Source organism: Gekko japonicus, unplaced genomic scaffold (genome assembly GCF_001447785.1).
Source record: "Gekko japonicus isolate JY-2015 unplaced genomic scaffold, Gekko_japonicus_V1.1 scaffold1373, whole genome shotgun sequence".
Taxonomy (NCBI): Eukaryota; Metazoa; Chordata; class Lepidosauria; order Squamata; family Gekkonidae; genus Gekko; species Gekko japonicus.
Window position 1 is genome coordinate 120402 of NW_015163130.1, and position 17704 is coordinate 138105.

The window sequence follows — 17704 nt, forward strand, 5'->3', positions numbered from 1 at the left end:
CGGAAGTTTAGGACTACCTGCCAATCTAGCCCTTTCCATGTCTATGGTGGGGGGGGGTTCGCCCCTCAAACAGCGTCCAAACCTCCAAGGGGGTCTATGGCCGCTACGAAAATATAAGGGGACATAAGAAAAACCCGTACACGACCACGCATCCAACCGCTGCTTAACGCGCTGCTTAACGCAGTACGTCGCGGAGAAACTTCAAGGGCCGCCAATCCTGGGCTCTCCTCAGAAACGGACAAATGCTAGAGCAATGCACGTTTTAAATACCTTTAAAAATCGAATGTGAATGTTCAGGATCAACAGTGGACTACATTGCAGGGTTTCCCCCTATCTGCAACCAGTACCGCCCGGCGAGTGGGGGGGGGGGGCGCTGTGGCTGATTGAGCACCACACTGCAGATGGGGAGTGCGAGAGATAGTACAACAGCCCTGCAGTATAGCACAGGGTGATACTGTACCACCTAGGAACAACTACTCTTTTTCAGGCGAGAGAGGGCAGTGTTCTCTCACACACAAAATCAAGTTAAACGGCTCAAAAGTCGCTCGCAGAAATTCACGTCATCGTTTCCCCATTCAGGCAGAACTCCAAAGCAAACCGGAGTCCATCGGTCGCGAATGACACTGCTCTATCTCTTAGCTCGTGCCATAGCTGAATCAATCGGCGCAGGCGCCATTACCGTCCCCTTCATTCGCAAATTCTGATTGGGTGATTTCCGCGATGCTTTCTGGAACTTGTAGTTTACTAGGCCTTGATCTATAGTTGATGTGCCGAGGCTGCAGAGAGACACAGAGGAGCTACGTGGCAGGTAACGCAGCTGCGAGGGAAGCTGTTGGGGAGGGGGGACTATCCCTGCGGCCTCAGCGGGCCAGAGTTGATGCCCAGTTCCTTATTTGCTGTTTCATATTCTTCCCCCAAATGATATTGATGATACTTAAACAGCTTTGGACCGCCCCAATGCATGCATTCTCAGACTATGGGGTCTCTGCCCGTCAAGGTGACACTCTTATGGGCCCAGGAAACTGGGCTTTGAATTGGGCCCCGGCCCGGTTCATGTCACCTTGCAATGCAAAGTCATAGGGTGTATGATTTGGGGTGGTCTAAAACTTACTTTGGGGTGCAGAGTCATTGGTACTTGTGGCTGAATTGGAGAATAAGGAACTGGGAACCAACTTCAACCACCACTTGGTCGCCCTGCTGAATTCACAGCCCGGGAAGTTGGTGGTTAGTTGCAATTCAACACTGCACATCCACACACCCCTGCCACCTGAGCTAGAATCTCACTGGTTAGTACATTGATCTCGACCTTCTTGCAAGGAACTCAGGTAGCATGTGTGATTCTCTTTTCCCCATTTTATTCTCTCGACAGACCTATGAGGTAGGTTAGGCTGAATGTGTGGGACTGGCCCAAGATCACCCAGCAGACTTTGCCGCAAAGCACAGCAGGCAGGAATCTCTTGAGGCTTTCAGAGAAAGTTCATGTGGTGCAGTACAGCATTGGAGTACTGGACTTGGACCAGAGTCCACATCTTCAATTAGGTTGCTGAGCATGTGACCCCGCGTCTGCTTTAGAAGAAAGCAATTATACAAACGTGATTACTGAATAGATAAACCAACTTTTGGCTGACACATTTTTGGGGGAAGAGGCCTGTTCTGTGGCAGCAAGTTACACAATATACAGAAAAGTACCCAGGAAAAGCCCCCCCCCCATCACTTTATTGCCAGAGTTTTTCTGCTACAGTTCTCCATTTGAGAAATATTCCTTAAATTGTAGGTGCTGGCCGGGGGGGGGGGGGGGTGGGATGGAAACCCTACTTGGGAAATAATTCGCTTCTCTTATGATCGCCTAAAGATGTGTCCTGGGATCAACCCAACACTCCTGCTGGAGAAAGAGAGAGCCAATTGGACTTTGCAAGGGGCTGATTTTTTTTTCTGATCACATAATAGATTAGTTTTCCAATGCTTTATTTTTAATGTATTTTTATTTATAACCCTGTTTTTCTTCTCAATGGAGACCAGTTTACAACAGTGTTCTCCCTTCCATTTTATCCTTACAACAACCCTGTGAGGTAGATTAGGCTGAGAAAGCGTGACTGGCTCAGGACTGCCCAGCGAGCTTCCCTGGCAGAGTGGGGAGTTAAGGCTGGGTCATCAAGATCCTCGTCTGGCACACTAACCACTACACCACACCAGCTGTTCTGTGGGAAATTTTCCATTTTTAAAAGATTTGTTGTATAATAAATTAACAACAATAGCTTGATGCCATTACTAATACAACATTAGGAGATTTTGGCCATTTCTAAGGTGACAAAGGTGATTGTGCCTAGGAATTATGAGAGAATACATGTATGTCTGATTTGTATTACATACATATAATCCAATTTTTAAAAAATCAAGTTATGAATTCTTCTGATTGACTGTGCAGGTCAAATCAGAACCAAGGCCGGATTTCATATTTCATTTCAGTTTACAAATGAAAACAAAATCAAAACTGAATTATTTTTGCCTGGCTTTTAGGAAACACTCAGAGAAATGATGTGGAATGCTTTGCATTGTTTTAGTTTAATCAAGATGAAAAGGGAAATAGAGGAACCACTGGTCCCACTGCTATCCTAGTTTCTGTTTCTCAAAACCTATCACTTCTCAAAACCTATTACGAGTATGATCAGTGAAGAAGATAGGTTTTCATAAGTTGCCATTAGATCCACTGGCTTGGATCTTAGAATTTCTGCAGGTACAAGGGGACGCAATCTTTTGCCAACCCCCCCCCCCCCGCGGCTTCTTCGTTTCCCCAACCCTAGTCCTAGGAGCTGCAACCCTGTCCCCCAGGAGCAGCATTCTTTAGTGAAAATGTGGTAGTTCTGAATCAGGTTTGTGTTCCTCTGACACAGAACTAAAAAGTAATGCTAGTGATGTTGTCGAGAATAATAGGGAAACTGAATAACCTTAGTAGAAGAGAGTTACATTCCATTAAAATAGATAATCAGAGAGGCAGTTTGATTGAAATCTCTCTGGTAATGTACAGAAAAGAAATGAGAGAATATATCCTAATACCCCTTTCTGCTGATCAGGAATCCCAGGGATGACAGCAGGCAGGCTCCTACAACTGGCCGATATACCCATCCACCCCGAGCCAGATATACTATTTAGGAATACATGATTTTCATCTGCATGCGTGTGTGCATGTTATCCCCATAAGTGGCCTTGGAGGGGAGGAATACATCCCAAGGCCAAGCCGATTAAGCAGTGGGGGGGAGCAAATGTCCAATACAGATACTCCCTACATTCCAACATCAAGTGCATCAGCTTAACATGAAAACAGCCTGCCACAACGAGATAAATGGACACTAAGAAAGAAAAACATATTTTTAAGAGAGAGCAGCTTCAGTGCCTGTAACTTCTTCAGGGCTGGCCCACAGGGCATCGTGGTTGCAGATGGAGAAACTGTGGTTCACCGCTAACTCCTTCAGTTGCAGTGGTCTTCTGCAAGTGCTGCTACAGAAGTACGTGCTGCATTGTCCTTGAATTTGTACAGGTATTATTCCGATAGAAAATAACTCCCACATAAAGCTTTGAATTTGTGTATAATCACACTTAATCCCCCATCAGCTATTTCAGTTCTAGTATTTATTGCTATTAGGGCATAACATTAGCACAGAGTACTTTATAAATAGTGTTTTCTAAATATAAGTTAACATGCTAAATCAGATCACTTTCTCTTTAGGATAATGTACAATTTTCAAAAACTGTTTCTACCGGAAAACCACAGTGCTGGTTTGTTGCTAGCAGAGGTCATTTCGGGGGGGAACGCGGGGGAACGCAGTTTCCCCGGGTGAGGTACGGGGGGCGGGGCACATGACGAAGCCCCACCCCCTGTTTCTGGCCGCCCCGCTTCCGGCCCTCATTCAGCCAGGAGGAGGCAGGAGAAGAGGGAGGGTAAGTTGCTTCCTCCCTGCCTCTCCCCACCCCTGCCTGTCTGGGGCCAGGGAGGGCCTTCGTGGGGCTTCCTTGCACTCCCGCCGGCCTTGCAGGTCCACCGCCGGGCCCCTCATGGGGCTCGGCAGTGGAGCTGCAAGGCCGGCACCGGTGGCCGGGACCGTTGGGGGCGGGGTGTGTGGCTTTATGACACATTTCCAGTGATGACAGGAGGTGTGGCCTGATGACACACTTCCGGTGATGTCAGGGTGTGTGGCATATGCTAATGAGTTATGCTAATGAGTTCCCCTAGCTCTTTTTCTATGAAATGACCCCTGGTTGCTAGCTTAATAACTGTGGTGATCTGTGAATGCCTGGGACATTTTTTGGACTTCCTGTGCTAACTTCCATTCTTTGCAGCTCAGCTTTTCTGTTACTCTCTTGGCACCCCAGTGTATTGGTAGTCTGAGAGTAACAATTAGTTACTTAGTAACATCCTGTAGGCCACCCGTCAGATCTCTGCATAATTTTCTTGCCTCTTTCTCTTCTCTCTTGAATTCTCCCCCCCCCCCCCCATTTGCAGGGCCTGCGCTGACGTGTACTTCCCAGCATTTCATTTCCCAGCAAAGTCCTTCCCCTGCCTCCTTCCAGTTCTCACATATGCGCATACAACACTCAATGCCTTTTGGATGAATATGCAAACTGTGTCTAATGGACCTAGACAAGATCTAATTTGATGGGCTTTCCTATCTGTTTAAACATCTGTAGATAACAGCTGCATGGTGTGGTAGGATTTGCATCAGGATCACAGATCTGGTGAGAAGTAGCGTTAACCCTCCCCACGCACATGCCCTTTTCTTGATATAAATCTGCATATACATTTCTCCCGTATATTTCCTGTATTAGGGTAAATCCAGTACCACCAGCCGCTATTTAAAGATGTTTAAAGAAACAGGAGATATGTTAATGAATTTCTAATGTCTTATATGTCCTTGAAAAACTTTGCATTTGAGGGTAACGTCAGGAATTCCTGCACAAAGTCTGCGATCCTAAGCACAGTTACTAGGAGTAAGTCCCATTGGACTCAGTGGGATTTACTTCCAAATGTATGTGATTAGAAGGTAATTTCTGAGTGTCCAAATATCTCCATGTGTACTTCCTCTGTAATCCTTGGGCCTGGTTCACACAACAGCTGAACACAACAGTAAAACAGCCTTCGGACTACAGGATGGACAGTTTGTCTGATACTCATTTAAAGGAACCATTGCGTGCAGTGCTATGCAGAGTTACTTCAGTTTAAGTCCATCATTTTCAACAGGTTTAGGATTCCAACATTCGATGAAAATACATACCAATTATTGACTATCAATTTATTAACTATGCACAAGTCCACGTATGAATAACACAATTTTTTTTTGCATGTGTGGGTCACAAGCCAAGGGGCCCCCTAGTGGCATTGGCAGAGCCCTGGGAGCCACTGATCTCAGACTCATACAGGCGTGATGGGTAAGCTTGCAAATTGCTGCATCCTGTGCAGCCACCAATGGGAGCGGTCAACTCAGACCTAGCTAGGGGGCAGCACAGGAGAAGGTGACCAGAGAGCTTGCACCCCTCCCCACATCCTTGCTGCTGGCCAGAGGCCATTCAGCCTAGTTTCTTCCTGGACTGTTTGAACATCCCACCCTGCCCATGTGGGTCACAGCGAGCTTGTCTCCAGAGTTATGTCCCCCTCCTCTCCTAGGACAGCATCTGTGAGCTGTAGGTTTTGTTAACCTATTAAAAGCAGTTAACACTTAGCCCTGACCTGGATAGCCCAGGCAAGCCCCATCTCATCACATCTTGGAAACTACGCGAGGCCGACCCTGACAAGTAATTGGAAGGAAGACCTCCAAGGAATACCAGAGCGTGGGGAGCAAAGGCAGGCTATCAAGCCACCTCTCTGAAACGTCCAAGCCCCACTAGGGATCGCCAGAAGTCACCATGAGTTCCAGGCATGCAAGCGCACACAGACACACAACATAAAAAACCCCAGTAAACACTTAAAAAATATGTTGTCGAAGGCTTTCACAGCCGGAGTTCATTAGTTGCAGTAGATTTTCCGGGATGTGTCCATGGCCACGCATCCCGGAAAATCTACAGCAACTTTAAAAATACATTGTGTCTCCCATATTTAGTCGATCTGGAGGCTTTTAACTGATTACCCAATGAATTGGCTTAACAGTGCAGCCCTTTCTGCAATAAAACAACTCCTCCATGTTCATAGAAACACTCTTTGTGTGAAGTAGACCTTAAGACCCGGCTGTTAGGTTGGCCGGCTTTATTACTGTGGCACCCTTTATTATTACTGCATCCCTTCCCACTTTCTGCACACAACGCAGGAGCTCCCTGGCTCCCAACACACATTCCTGTCTATCTGTGATGGCTGTTCCATATGTGCAGGTTACCACTGGATGCTGCAGTTGAGAGACGAACATGCCTGAGTTCATCCTTACTCTCCTCTATTTTCAGTCTTGCCCTGCTACTGACACTGCTGTTCTCTGCCTGGTCTCCAAATTCCTTCCTTTCCTACGCACTCTGGACCCTTCAGCCTGTGACTCTGCTTTGCATCCCTACCGTACGTTTACATGGTGTTTTAATGTGAACCCTAACGTAGGCGATACATTGATAGAAGTTGTGATTCTCCTGTGTTAGGTCTGTGACAAATAAGTGCACACAATTCCATAGTAATTCACTTGGGTTGGGGGGAGGAGATCTGTGAAATGCTTATGCTCTGGCAAAGATCCCCGAGGCAGGACAGGTGTGCTGCGGTCTCTGTCCTGCAAATGGCAGTTTGTGCATCTGTGTCTTAGGTCTATCCGAGCAAAGGACAAGGGTCTATCCCTGTGTTTGTGGTGGGTAATTCTTGGCTTCTGTCTCAGTAGGAGAAGTAATCTGAGTCTGTTTCTATCTGTCATTGCAGTTCCTAGAAAAGCCAAAAAATGTAACAAAGGGAAAATTGCTAATCTTTACATTAGCAGATTCAAAGGCAATTTTAGGAAATGGACTAGGAACAGAATCAATGGGTAGCCAAATTGGGTGGTATTGCCTGTTAGTTGGTGGGCTTGTTTTTCTGTCTCTTGCAAAATTTCATCCTCTGTACCTGTGGTTGTGGTGGCTCAGAGGTTAAGACACTAAGCTGCAGACCAGGAAAGTTGGTAGCTCAGCAGTTCGAGACCCTAGTGCCGTGTGACAGAGTGAGCTCCTGTCTCTGGCCCCAGCTCCTGCCAACCTAGCAGTTAGAAAGCAAGAAATTGCAAGTAGATAAATAGGTACCACTTCGGTGGGAAGGTAACAGCATCCCATGTGCCTCAGCATTTAGTCATGCTGGCCACATGACCATGGAAAAGTCTTCAGACAGCGCTGGCTCTTCAGCTTGAAAACGGAGATGAGCACCGCCCCCTAGAGTTGGATTCGACTGGCTTTTGAGCAAGGGAAACCTTTACCTTTACCTTTCTGAGTGCCCGGTTTCTCTTTCTTCCTGCAGATTTTGATGTGTGTCCTTTCGCAAAGAGCCCTTCTGGTAGGTCGCAGGTTGGGCTGGGCAGTGCCGGGGAGCCAGAGCTGTTGTAAGTTGGGATCCAGGGGGGTTTCCCATTTGTCTAAGGCCATGAGGTTGGTCCAGTTCAAAGCCAAGGGATCAGCGGTTGCACCCCGGATCGGGCTGGAAGAGAAAGAAGGAGGCAACGTGATAGACCTGAATGCTTTTGATCCATCTCTGCCCAAGACCATGAGGGGATTCCTGGAGGAAGGAGATGCAGCATTTGCCATAGCTAAGAGGTATGGAGGAGTAAGAGGTAAGGCATTGCTAGATGGCACAGAGAAAGGCAGAATAAAATGAGGCAGTGGACAGCGCAAAAAACCTCAGTTTCAAGGTATCTGTAATTTTGTGCCAAGGAGGGGTGGGGTTAAAGAGCAAAGTAGGAGCACAGGAGTAGAAGTTTAATGAGAAGGCTTCAGGAGCACCGGAGCTTTAACGGTCCATCCCTTTGCCTCTGCTGCTTCTGATGATTGATGCTCCCTCCCAGAATTCCTTTGTTGTCCCACCTCCCTTTCTTCCTTCAAATTGTACCCGAAAACTCAACTGTTTTGGGAAGCCCATTGACTTAGCCCTCAATCAAAGCCAAGGGTAAATAGATATGGTTACTTTTGTGCCTTTACATTTCCTTTCCTTTTCTCTGTCTGTTGTTGATATTTAGATTAGACTCCTTGGAGCAGCCAAGAACCTCTCTTTCTTTCTGTTAAACGTAATTTTTAATTTAAAAAATAAAATTTTACAGTACAGTACAAGATCACTTTTTTCATTCTGAAACAACAAAAGTTATAAATGAACAATCATTCTTCTTCTTCTTTAAATTAACAATCATTACAATACTACAAATACAAAATTTAAAGCTTGTTGATGTAACAATTACTAAATTAACTCTCAGTCTTGACTATTTATTCATTTCCATTATCCTTTTCATGTAAAAGTGAGGCACAGTTGTACAAGTCTAGGGTTGCCAGCAATGTTCCCTCTAAGATGAGTTAGTGTAAGCTAGCTCACAGTTTTTTAGCCTCTGGCTCACACATTTTTGTCTTCGCTCAGGAAGGATGGCTCCAGAGCAAGCTAATTTATGCAGCAGCCAAATCACTGGCTCACAACTTCAATGCCAGTAGCTTACAAAGTAGACTTTTTGCTCACAAGACTCCACAGCTTAGAGGGAACATTGGTTGCCAGGTCCCCTTGTTGTGCCAGTGGGCGGATTTGGGGGCATTCTGGGAGTTGGCAGGAACATTGCATGACACACTGACATCACCTGGAAGTGATGTCTGTAAGGTCAGGGGTGATGCTGTGGCTTCTGGGCAAACTCTATGGTAAAAATGGCCTCAAACCATAGAGTTTTGCCCAAAACCAGAGCGTCACTCCCCCCAACATCTCTGACATCAATGTTAGTGTATTGTGCCTGTTGTTGGGGATGGGGGGGGCAGGAGCGGGGGGGGAAGGAGGGGCAGGGCACATTTGGGTGGGGGTGTTGCCCCCAAGGACCCCCCTTGTGGCTACGGGCCTGCTAAGTCCCTTTTCTACTTTCTTATTATATACTATATCCTCAAACTTTGTCAAACATGAATTTATATTGTTTGCCAGCTTTTTTGCCATAACAAAACTACGTATTTGAAAAAATTGAAACCATTTTGCAGTTCCATTTTTCTTCCTTATTTCCACATAAGAGAGGCAATTCCCAGGCCTTCACTTTTCCCCTTCTATTACTTTGCAAAAACACCAGATGCATCAGGCAATATATTCTCTGTGCTTTTCTTTCTCTGGAGACTTCATTGGACAATATCTGCATCTTATGAAGCATTTCTCTGGAGTCATAAGAACTAGAAACTTTCATTTTTAAAATAATTAATTCTGTATTTGTGTTAAAAACAATGTTATGCCACCCTTTCTATCAAAAATGCCTGAAGTGCCTCAAAAAGGCCTAAATTAAATACCTCAAACAACATCGCTGTACATCAGACTGACAAACTTAGGCATGAGGCTTGTTTTACAGAAAGAAGCCAGGTGATACAGGGAGCAGCTTTATAAATGCTGTTGTAGGATAGCCAACTTTTTTGTTAGCCTATTTCCATGTCTTGAATATCAACACATCCACAGAAATTAAGCAGGTGAGGATTTTCGTTTTGTCTGTGGACCAGAAAGAGCTTCACCTGCTAAATATCTACCTCTTGGGCTGCAGGTAAAGAAACAGTTCAGGAACTGGATAAAAAATGTTATAATGGGAACTTCGGTACATCCTCCTGGTTTTCCAATAAACTGATCCCAGCCACTTGTGACGGAACTAAGCCGATTTATTTACTGCAACCACTCCAGTAGCCGTCTTAACAACACAAAAGCTTCTCCTTCCAAGATACCACCAAGAGTCAGGTGGCCTTGCCTCCAAGTAACTCTTCCTTAACTGTCATCTTTTGTAACCCTTTAACCACAAGAAGTGTGTGTGTGTGTGTGTTAAGACTTCTGACTTCTGACAACTCTACAAATTAATGTCCTCCAAAACGTGCTGTTGTTAACAGCCTTGCTCAGGTCTTGCAAACTGAGGGCCCTCGTGTCTTCCTTGATTGAGTCAATCCATCTCCTGTTAGGTCTTCCTCTTTTCCTGCTGCCTTCAACTTTTCCTAGCATTATTGTCTTTTCCAGTGAGTCTTGCCTTCTCATAATGTGACCAAAGTACAATAGCCTCAGTTTAGTCATTTTGACTTCCAGAGAGAGCTCAGGCTTGGTTTTGATCTAGAACCCCCTTTTTTGTCTTTTTTGGGGGGTCCACAGTACCCATCCAACTTTCCTCCCACACCACATTTCAAATGAATCAACTTTCTGTCTGCTTTCTTCGTTGTCCAACTTTTACACCATACCTAGTAATGGGGAATACTGTGGTCTGAATTATCTTGATACTGGTTGCTAGCAACATGTCCTTACACTTATGAATCTTTTCTAGCTCCTTCTTGACTGCCTTTCTCAGAAAAATAAGTGGGCAACTCTAATTCTGATAAGGCCATTTATAAATTCTGGGAGTCTGATTATTATATTATCACTTGACGTTTAGAGAATACAAATTAATTCATGTCCATTATCTCACTGATCGTTAGAACAGCACTGTAAGGTAGGTCAGTATTATGTCCATATTACAAATGGAGGCCTGAGACAGGGAGAGACCACCCAAGTAACTTTATGGCAGAGGTGCAGACTGGAGCTTTCTTGTCTGGAAATAACAGGTTTCAGGGGGTTGGAAGGCATTTGAGAGGTTTTGCGCCCTGTGGATTATATACCAATTTTGTGCATCCCAAACAAGTTTCATGGATTTTAGATTTTTTTTCCCCAGAAAAAAAGAAAGTGATTCAGAACAAGCCACAAAAAATGGGATGAGTATACATAACGTGTGAAGGGATCCATTTCTTATACCACACAAAAAACTGATGTCTGTCTCCATCCTCCACCCTAAAGTGTGATGCTGTCACAGGTTCCCTTGGAAGATTTTCATGGCTCCCCCTTCTCTGTATCCACAGGGCACAAGAGTCTGGCCAACATGTCCTGCCCCGTGCGGAAGTGTCCCTCTTGGCTCCCATAACTAACCCCGATAAAGTGATCTGTGTGGGAATGAACTATGTGGACCATTGCTTGGAACAGAATGTGAAAATCCCCAAGGAGCCCATCATATTCAGCAAGTTCCCCAGCTCCATTGTGGGACCCTACGATGAGATCATCCTCCCAGCGGAGAGCAATGTAAATGCCACTAATGTCCTGGGTGGTTCCTTCCAGCAGGGATCTGTTCTCATGGAAGCAGGAAGCTTCCTAATTGTTGAACAGGCCAGGAGAGCGACCTGCAAGATGGCCAACTGTGTATGAGTCAAAAGCAAGGAGGCAGATTCCCTCTTGTCAGTATCCTCCACTCTTACAAAAGAGTATTCATTTTTTAAAAAAACTGTTTCCTGTCATTATAGTAGCATGGATGGTATGGGTGAAATCTCAGGAATCAAAAAGAAATTTCTAGGGGTCAGAGTGTTTTAGTGATTTGTTTACATCCTTGCCTCTCTGTCCATGGCTACCAGCCCCTGCCTGTGTGACCCAACCTTATCTCCTTTCATCCCCCACTTACTGATATTTTATTGAATAACACAGACTTGGGGAAACAAGATCAGTAACAAGAACAGTGTAGCAGCCGTAATAGCCCAGACCAGCCCAATCTCATCAGAGCTTGGAAGCTAAGCAGAGTCAGTACTTGGGTGGGAGACCGCCAAGGAAGACTGGGGTTGCTATGCAGAGTAAGGCAACGGCAAACACCTCTGCTCATCTCTTGCTTGAAAATCACATGAGGTGGAACTTCACAGGGTCACCATGAGTTGGTTGCAGCTTGATGGCACACTTAAACTTTACAAGAACGGCTAGTATATGTTACATGCTTACTCTACATACTGTACTCTGGTGGCAAATTTTTACTACTGTGTAGAATTTGGAGGGTTTTAATTGCTGATCTTTGGGTGCCAAATGTAAACTTCAACCTTACTCTTTTTTTCTCCTCTAGAAAGTAGACTGGGAAGTGGAGCTGGCCTTTGTCATTGGGAAGAAAGGAAAGCACATCCAGGTAGTCTCATCAAAGCAACGTCATTTTTTGTTTGATTTGATTTCATAACCCGGCTTGTCTGCAATGTGTAGGGCAAGGCTAAAACAATCTGATCTAAGTATAATACTCGTGACTACAACGAATGCAGCACCATCAGTGTGCAGGGAACTTGGCAATATTTCATTCATTAAAAGACAAGTCCCTGCCCCGAGAAGCTTACGTTCTAAATTCTAGTTGCAAGGAGGGCAATCAAGTGAGTAGTAGAGGGAGGGAACAAAGGTAACAAAATGGAGAGAGGAAAGGCAAGGGCAGGAAGGGGAAATATAAGAACAGTGGTGGAAGTGCAGGATCAGGCCCTGTTTCTTAGCTCCAACTGAGCTTCTAAGTGCTGCTGGTTTCTAACTCCCAGAACTGGAGACCTTGGCAGGCACCTGCTTGAGAGTGAAGCCCTGTTTGTTATGCGCATCTGTCTTCCCCAGGAGCCGGATGCCATGAGCCATGTTGCAGGGTTCACCGTTGCCCACGATGTGAGTGCCAGAGACTGGCAGACGGAGAAGAATGGGAAGCAGTGGCTTCTGGGGAAAACGTTTGACACCTTCTGCCCTCTGGGACCAGCTCTGGTCACCAAGAACTCCGTGTCAGGTGTGAAAGCGGCAAAGTCCTTTTGTCTTCCTGTTTCCCATGCTTGTGGAGATGACAAGGCTGCCTCAGGGCAGCTTTCCAGGCCAGTTGCTACAAGAGAACTCCCAGCATCCTTTTAGGCAGCCTATGGATCTGGCAACACTCTTAGGCACCAACTTGTTTCCGCACAAAGCCCACCAGTCTTGGCTTCCCTGCTTGTCTTGCCACACATGATGTACAAGCACATGTTGTGACAAATCTTGCAGCCTTAGTACTTGTGGAAATGTTCTGAGTCCTCTGCAGTAGCTGAATATCAACTGTATGCATATGTGTATACCATACAAAATCTGGATAAGCCCTCAGCAGGCCCAGTTTCTGCAAAGGGCAAGCCTGGTGCAGACAAAGGGCACTGCAGATACCTCTCTATATCATAGACACATGCTGGGCCCTTAAGGCAAAATAGACTTCATTTGGAGAATATATAGCCCTTCATTGTTTCTGGCTACTAGCCTCCCTTAAGAGCAGTTTTCTATGCCCCCTTTTCATGGATAGACCCCCACCCCTCCAATCCAGCAAGGGAGATGCAAGCCCACAAGCAGCTTTCTGTGTGCACCAATGTACAGCTCCAGCCCCATTGTGATGATATCCAGGGCTGGACACATCTTTTGATGTATGTCCCTGTTACACATGAGCAGTTGCTTGTGACTGCAGCTGGATCAGGGCCAGAAACGTTCCTCAGCGACACCACTTCTGTGTAGTTAATGTCTGCTTCATAGGATCTGCCTGAGACAAATGCCTAGGGATGCAGGAGATCAACCGGAATGTAATCTGCCCACAGCAATGGCCAGTTGTGATTACCTCAAGACATCGGGTACTCTGACTTGCAGCTATGCTGTGCAAGTGCAGGAACTGGCAGTGAGGGCAGCGTCTGAGAATCTCCACTTCTGGTGTGTTTTTTTGTTTGTTTTTTAAAAACCGGCACACAAGCCTGAAACTGATCTGGGCCAGGTTTGCTAACACCTCTGTCGAGGGAGACTGGCAGTGCTCAGAGTGTCTGGCTGTTTTTCTGCACAGCTCCTTCTTCTAAACAGCAAAGTAAGTAGGACTGCAACTTTTAGTTAATTAATCAGCAGCGTTTATTGATTGATTTAAAAAGATGAATAAACAACACAAGAACTTTAAAAAACTCTTGTGTGACAGGCCCCGCTGTGGAAGGAGCGCTTCCCCCTTTTCTCACCAGATCATCTGGCCAGCATTCATTTGCTTGATTTAAATAATTGATTCAGGTCATTACATTTCAGCTTTTCTTGACATTGAATTTGAATTTTTGGGAGCATTTTAAAAAATTTTAAAAAGTGATTCCTCACCCTGTTGATCAGAGGGCACCTACCCCCTACATGCAAAGGCCCCCTTACTTGCTTGGGACTGCATGCTCTCTACTCCATTTGAGACTTCACATTGCTTCTATTTCTGCCTAGATCCGCATAACCTGGGGATCCGCTGCAAGGTGAATGGGGAGCTTGTCCAAAACAGCAGCACCAACCAGATGATATTCAAAACAGAGGCACTCATTGCATGGGTCTCCAAGTAAGTGCTGCTTAGTTCTTGTCCCTTTAATCACCGGTTTGTATAAAGTGGTCTGCAGACCAGTGAAATCTGGTAATTGCACTGCTAGTTTCTGGTCCAATACAAAGTTCCAGTTGTGACTTTCTTAGCCCTCCATGAAATAGGGCCTGCATATCCTTGAGAGTTCCCCTTCTAATGCACCCCCACCATGTGCAGTGTGAAGACCTGTCTCCTACAGGTCCTTTCAATTAAGGAAGCAAGATCAGTAGCAGCTAGGACCTTGTTAGTTATTGCCACAAGATTCTTGAATGAGCTTTCTAAGGAGTATCAATATACCTCCCTTTTATGTCTAGAAACAGTGTATGGTCCATTGTTAAGACAGCTTTGGTGGTTTGCTGCTCATTGTCGGTGGACAAAGGACTGCAGTAGAGCTCTGCTTTCCATCCAGCCCCCTTAATGACCTGTCAGTCAAATAGGCATGGAAAGTGTAGCTCTTCTGAACCCCAGCAGGATCTTTTGCATGCAGCCATGCACCATACGTATGTCCACGTTTGTCTCCTGCTGTAGAACTTGTTTTGTTTGTTCCAGTTTTTATACTTCTCAAGCTTTGAATGTTAGAAGCCACCTTGAATGTAGACTGAAGCAGGGATAGGCAGGACCTCATGCATGCTGGGAGCCCAGAATGGCACACAGAATTCAGCTGTCACACAAACAGAATTAGAAATTTCTAGTTCTTATGATTACAAAGATCTGTTTGGGAAAGTGTGGCTTGATGTCAGTGTGTTGTTGTTGGCAGGTTTGTCACCCTGTACCCAGGTGACATTTTCCTCACCGGGACTCCTCCAGGTGTCGGATTTTTCCGGAAGCCTCCAGTGTTTCTGAAGGTGAGTGCTGCTCTCAGTGGAGCATGGGTGACATTAGCATGTGGAGAATCTTAGTCCCATTGCTAAGGCAACTTCAGTGTTTACTACTCCCCTGTAGTATTTTTATACTGCTCTTATCAGTTGGGGCATACATATTTTTTTGGTCTTGTTCTTCCCCTGAAAGATTAACTACTTTGACAAGAGCTAAGTAAGTAAAAGTCTAGGAGGGGCCATTGTCTGCAACCACTAGAACCATCACCACTAGCTTTATGGTTTACAAAGAGGAAATAAGTGATCCAAGTGGCGTACAATAGTGACTTACAAAAGTTGTGAAGTCCCATTGTTGCCCCAAATCTCTCCTCAGCTACCGGTTTATTCTCCCAGCCTCAGTCTCACTTTCCCAGCCAACACAAAATGGGGACAGAAATAACCTCCCTTTGAACAGTTCTTGGACTGGGTGGAGGCTTCATTACAAGTCATTGGGTTGCCCACTGATTTTTTTTAGCAGCCAGCCAGCTGGCCAACTTCCTCCCTCCTTCCTGGGTAGCTTTTTCCCCCGAGAGCAGCAGCAGCCACTCACAGTCCAAGGGCCAGAAGAGGTCTGCTTTCCAGCCTGCCTTAGGATAGCTGTTCAAAGGCTGGCAGGAATTGTGGAAGCCGCTGGGGCTCCTTGTATCTGCTCGGCAGGTTCTGGAGCATTCTGCAGCACTTCCACTGCCTCCCTCCTTCCAAGCTTGAAGCAACATGCCCACGGAGTGGCAAACGCAGTGGAAATGGCTGCCAAATGCAAGGCAAAGCTTGTTCTTGTGCTTTCGCTGAGCCAAGGAAACGGTGATCCTAAGGCCCCCCCCAGAAGTCAGTCGCTTAGTTTGCTTTTCTCTAAACTCAAAAAATAACAAGCAGCAAAAGAGCTAGCATTACTCTTAACAGGGGGTACGTATCTGTGTTCAAACTGAAAATGGCACTTTAATGCTTTTGAATAACCATGAAAGGAGGGAACAGGTTCAGTTCAGATGACGTGTGACTTATTTCTTAAGTGTTCTGCTGGTTACTTCATGGCAACGAGACCACTGCAAATGCTCTTTACTGTCTTTATTTTGTGATGTTCCTTTTTCACCACCTTGAAGGTGCAAGTTCATGCTTTGAAGCCTGCTCAATTTCTTTTTTTAATTTTTTTTTAAAGAGTGGGAGATCACACAATTTTGGGGGTGGGTGGGTGGGTGGGGCAGATTATATAAACCTGTTGGCTTTGCCAAAGCCTGCTGTAAAGAGTTTTATATGTGCTACCATCCACAAAGGGAATAACCCCATGCTTGTTTACCACAGAGAGGCGACGAAGTCCAGTGCGAGATTGATGAACTGGGAACCATCCGAAACAAGGTGGCTTGATTGGGTAGCTTCTGATCCCGAATAGCTGCAGCTACAAATGCCTTAATACTAGTTTCTAATCGGGAACACAGACTGGTCTAAAATTTCCTTAATGGGCCTCCTAACTGATTGGTTGCCTCTTCCGGAACTTCTCATAGCCACAGGACTGGAGAGACAGCCAGCCACAGATCAAGTCCCAGTCAACGGCTGCTGGACACTTCCATGAACAGCAGCAATTAAAGAGAGCACATGTGAAGCGTGTATCTATTAGTCACAGCAGACCTGCCTGCCCCACTTCTAACCAGGCTCTGGTGTCCAAAAAGCTATGATACGAGTGCACAGGTGGATATGTCAATCTGTTTAAGGCAAAAAGAAACAGGGAGCTGGGACAAAAAGGAAGTCAGGAGACAAGAGTTTGTTGGACAGTCTCAGGGCTCTTTTTGTAGAAAAAGCCCAGCAGGAACTCATTAGCATAATAGGCCACACCCAACAGCAGGAACTCAGTAGCATATTGGGCCACACTCCTGAGCACAGCTCATTAGCACATTAGGCCGCACCCCCATGTTACCAGAAGTGTGGTTATCCAGCCACACCCATTTTTTGCTTGTTATTCTGTTTACCTTGTTTGTTGTCAAAACCTAGGGCTTTTTTGTAGCAGGAACTCCTTTGCATGTTAGGCCACACACCCCTAATGTAGCCAATCCTAATGAGTTCCTGCTGTTGGCTGTGGCCTATTATGCTAATGAGTTCCTCCCGGGTGGCCAACTTGGGAGCCAGCCGGAACTCCGTTCCTGTGCGTTCCTGCCCAAAAATAGCCCTGGACAGCCTGAGATTTTACAAATTGATTTGGTTGAATTTGGACATGCTTCACCTCTCCACCCTGGCCCTTCACACCACAAACGGCCAACTTTTCCCCTTTAGCAGTGATTCTTCTCCCAGTTGCTTCAGTTTGCGTTCCATGTGGCCCCATTGCCTGTGCAGCCAGTGGAGTGTAAAGAAGCATTTCTAAGCCAGTGAGGGAAGGTATAAAACGTACTTTTTAAAAGTAGAAGTTAAAACCATTTTTATCCATGCTGGGTAGAAGTTTTGTCCATGGAGGAGAACACAAGCAGGTGGTCAAGTCTTAAGAAGTTTTAGACACGCGTCAACCTGCGAGCTCACTAAGCAGACCAGTCAGAAAACTCCAACACTGACACATTTTATTCAGTAATGGCCACTACTCTACGGGATCTG

At 45.7% G+C, this 17704-nt stretch overlaps 1 protein-coding gene across 4 annotated transcripts; it reads left to right on the plus strand.

The window, feature by feature from the left end:
* The first annotated feature begins 739 nt into the window (after positions 1-739).
* Positions 740-16957, plus strand: FAHD2A (fumarylacetoacetate hydrolase domain containing 2A). Of its 4 annotated transcripts, none has more exons than XM_015406937.1 (9): positions 740-808; positions 6424-6529; positions 7439-7731; positions 10999-11215; positions 12015-12074; positions 12533-12695; positions 14153-14261; positions 15037-15124; positions 16430-16957. In XM_015406937.1, exons 3-9 carry the CDS (start codon positions 7445-7447, stop codon positions 16490-16492), a joined length of 987 nt encoding a protein of 328 aa, XP_015262423.1. In that variant the 5' UTR covers positions 740-808; positions 6424-6529; positions 7439-7444; the 3' UTR covers positions 16493-16957. The 4 variants fall into 4 exon arrangements, with proteins under 4 accessions (XP_015262423.1, XP_015262424.1, XP_015262422.1 ...); XM_015406936.1 differs by lacking the exon at positions 740-808 and adding an exon at positions 4591-4731; XM_015406938.1 differs by lacking the exon at positions 6424-6529 and having other exon boundaries at positions 760-808.
* Positions 16958-17704: the final 747 nt, after the last annotated feature.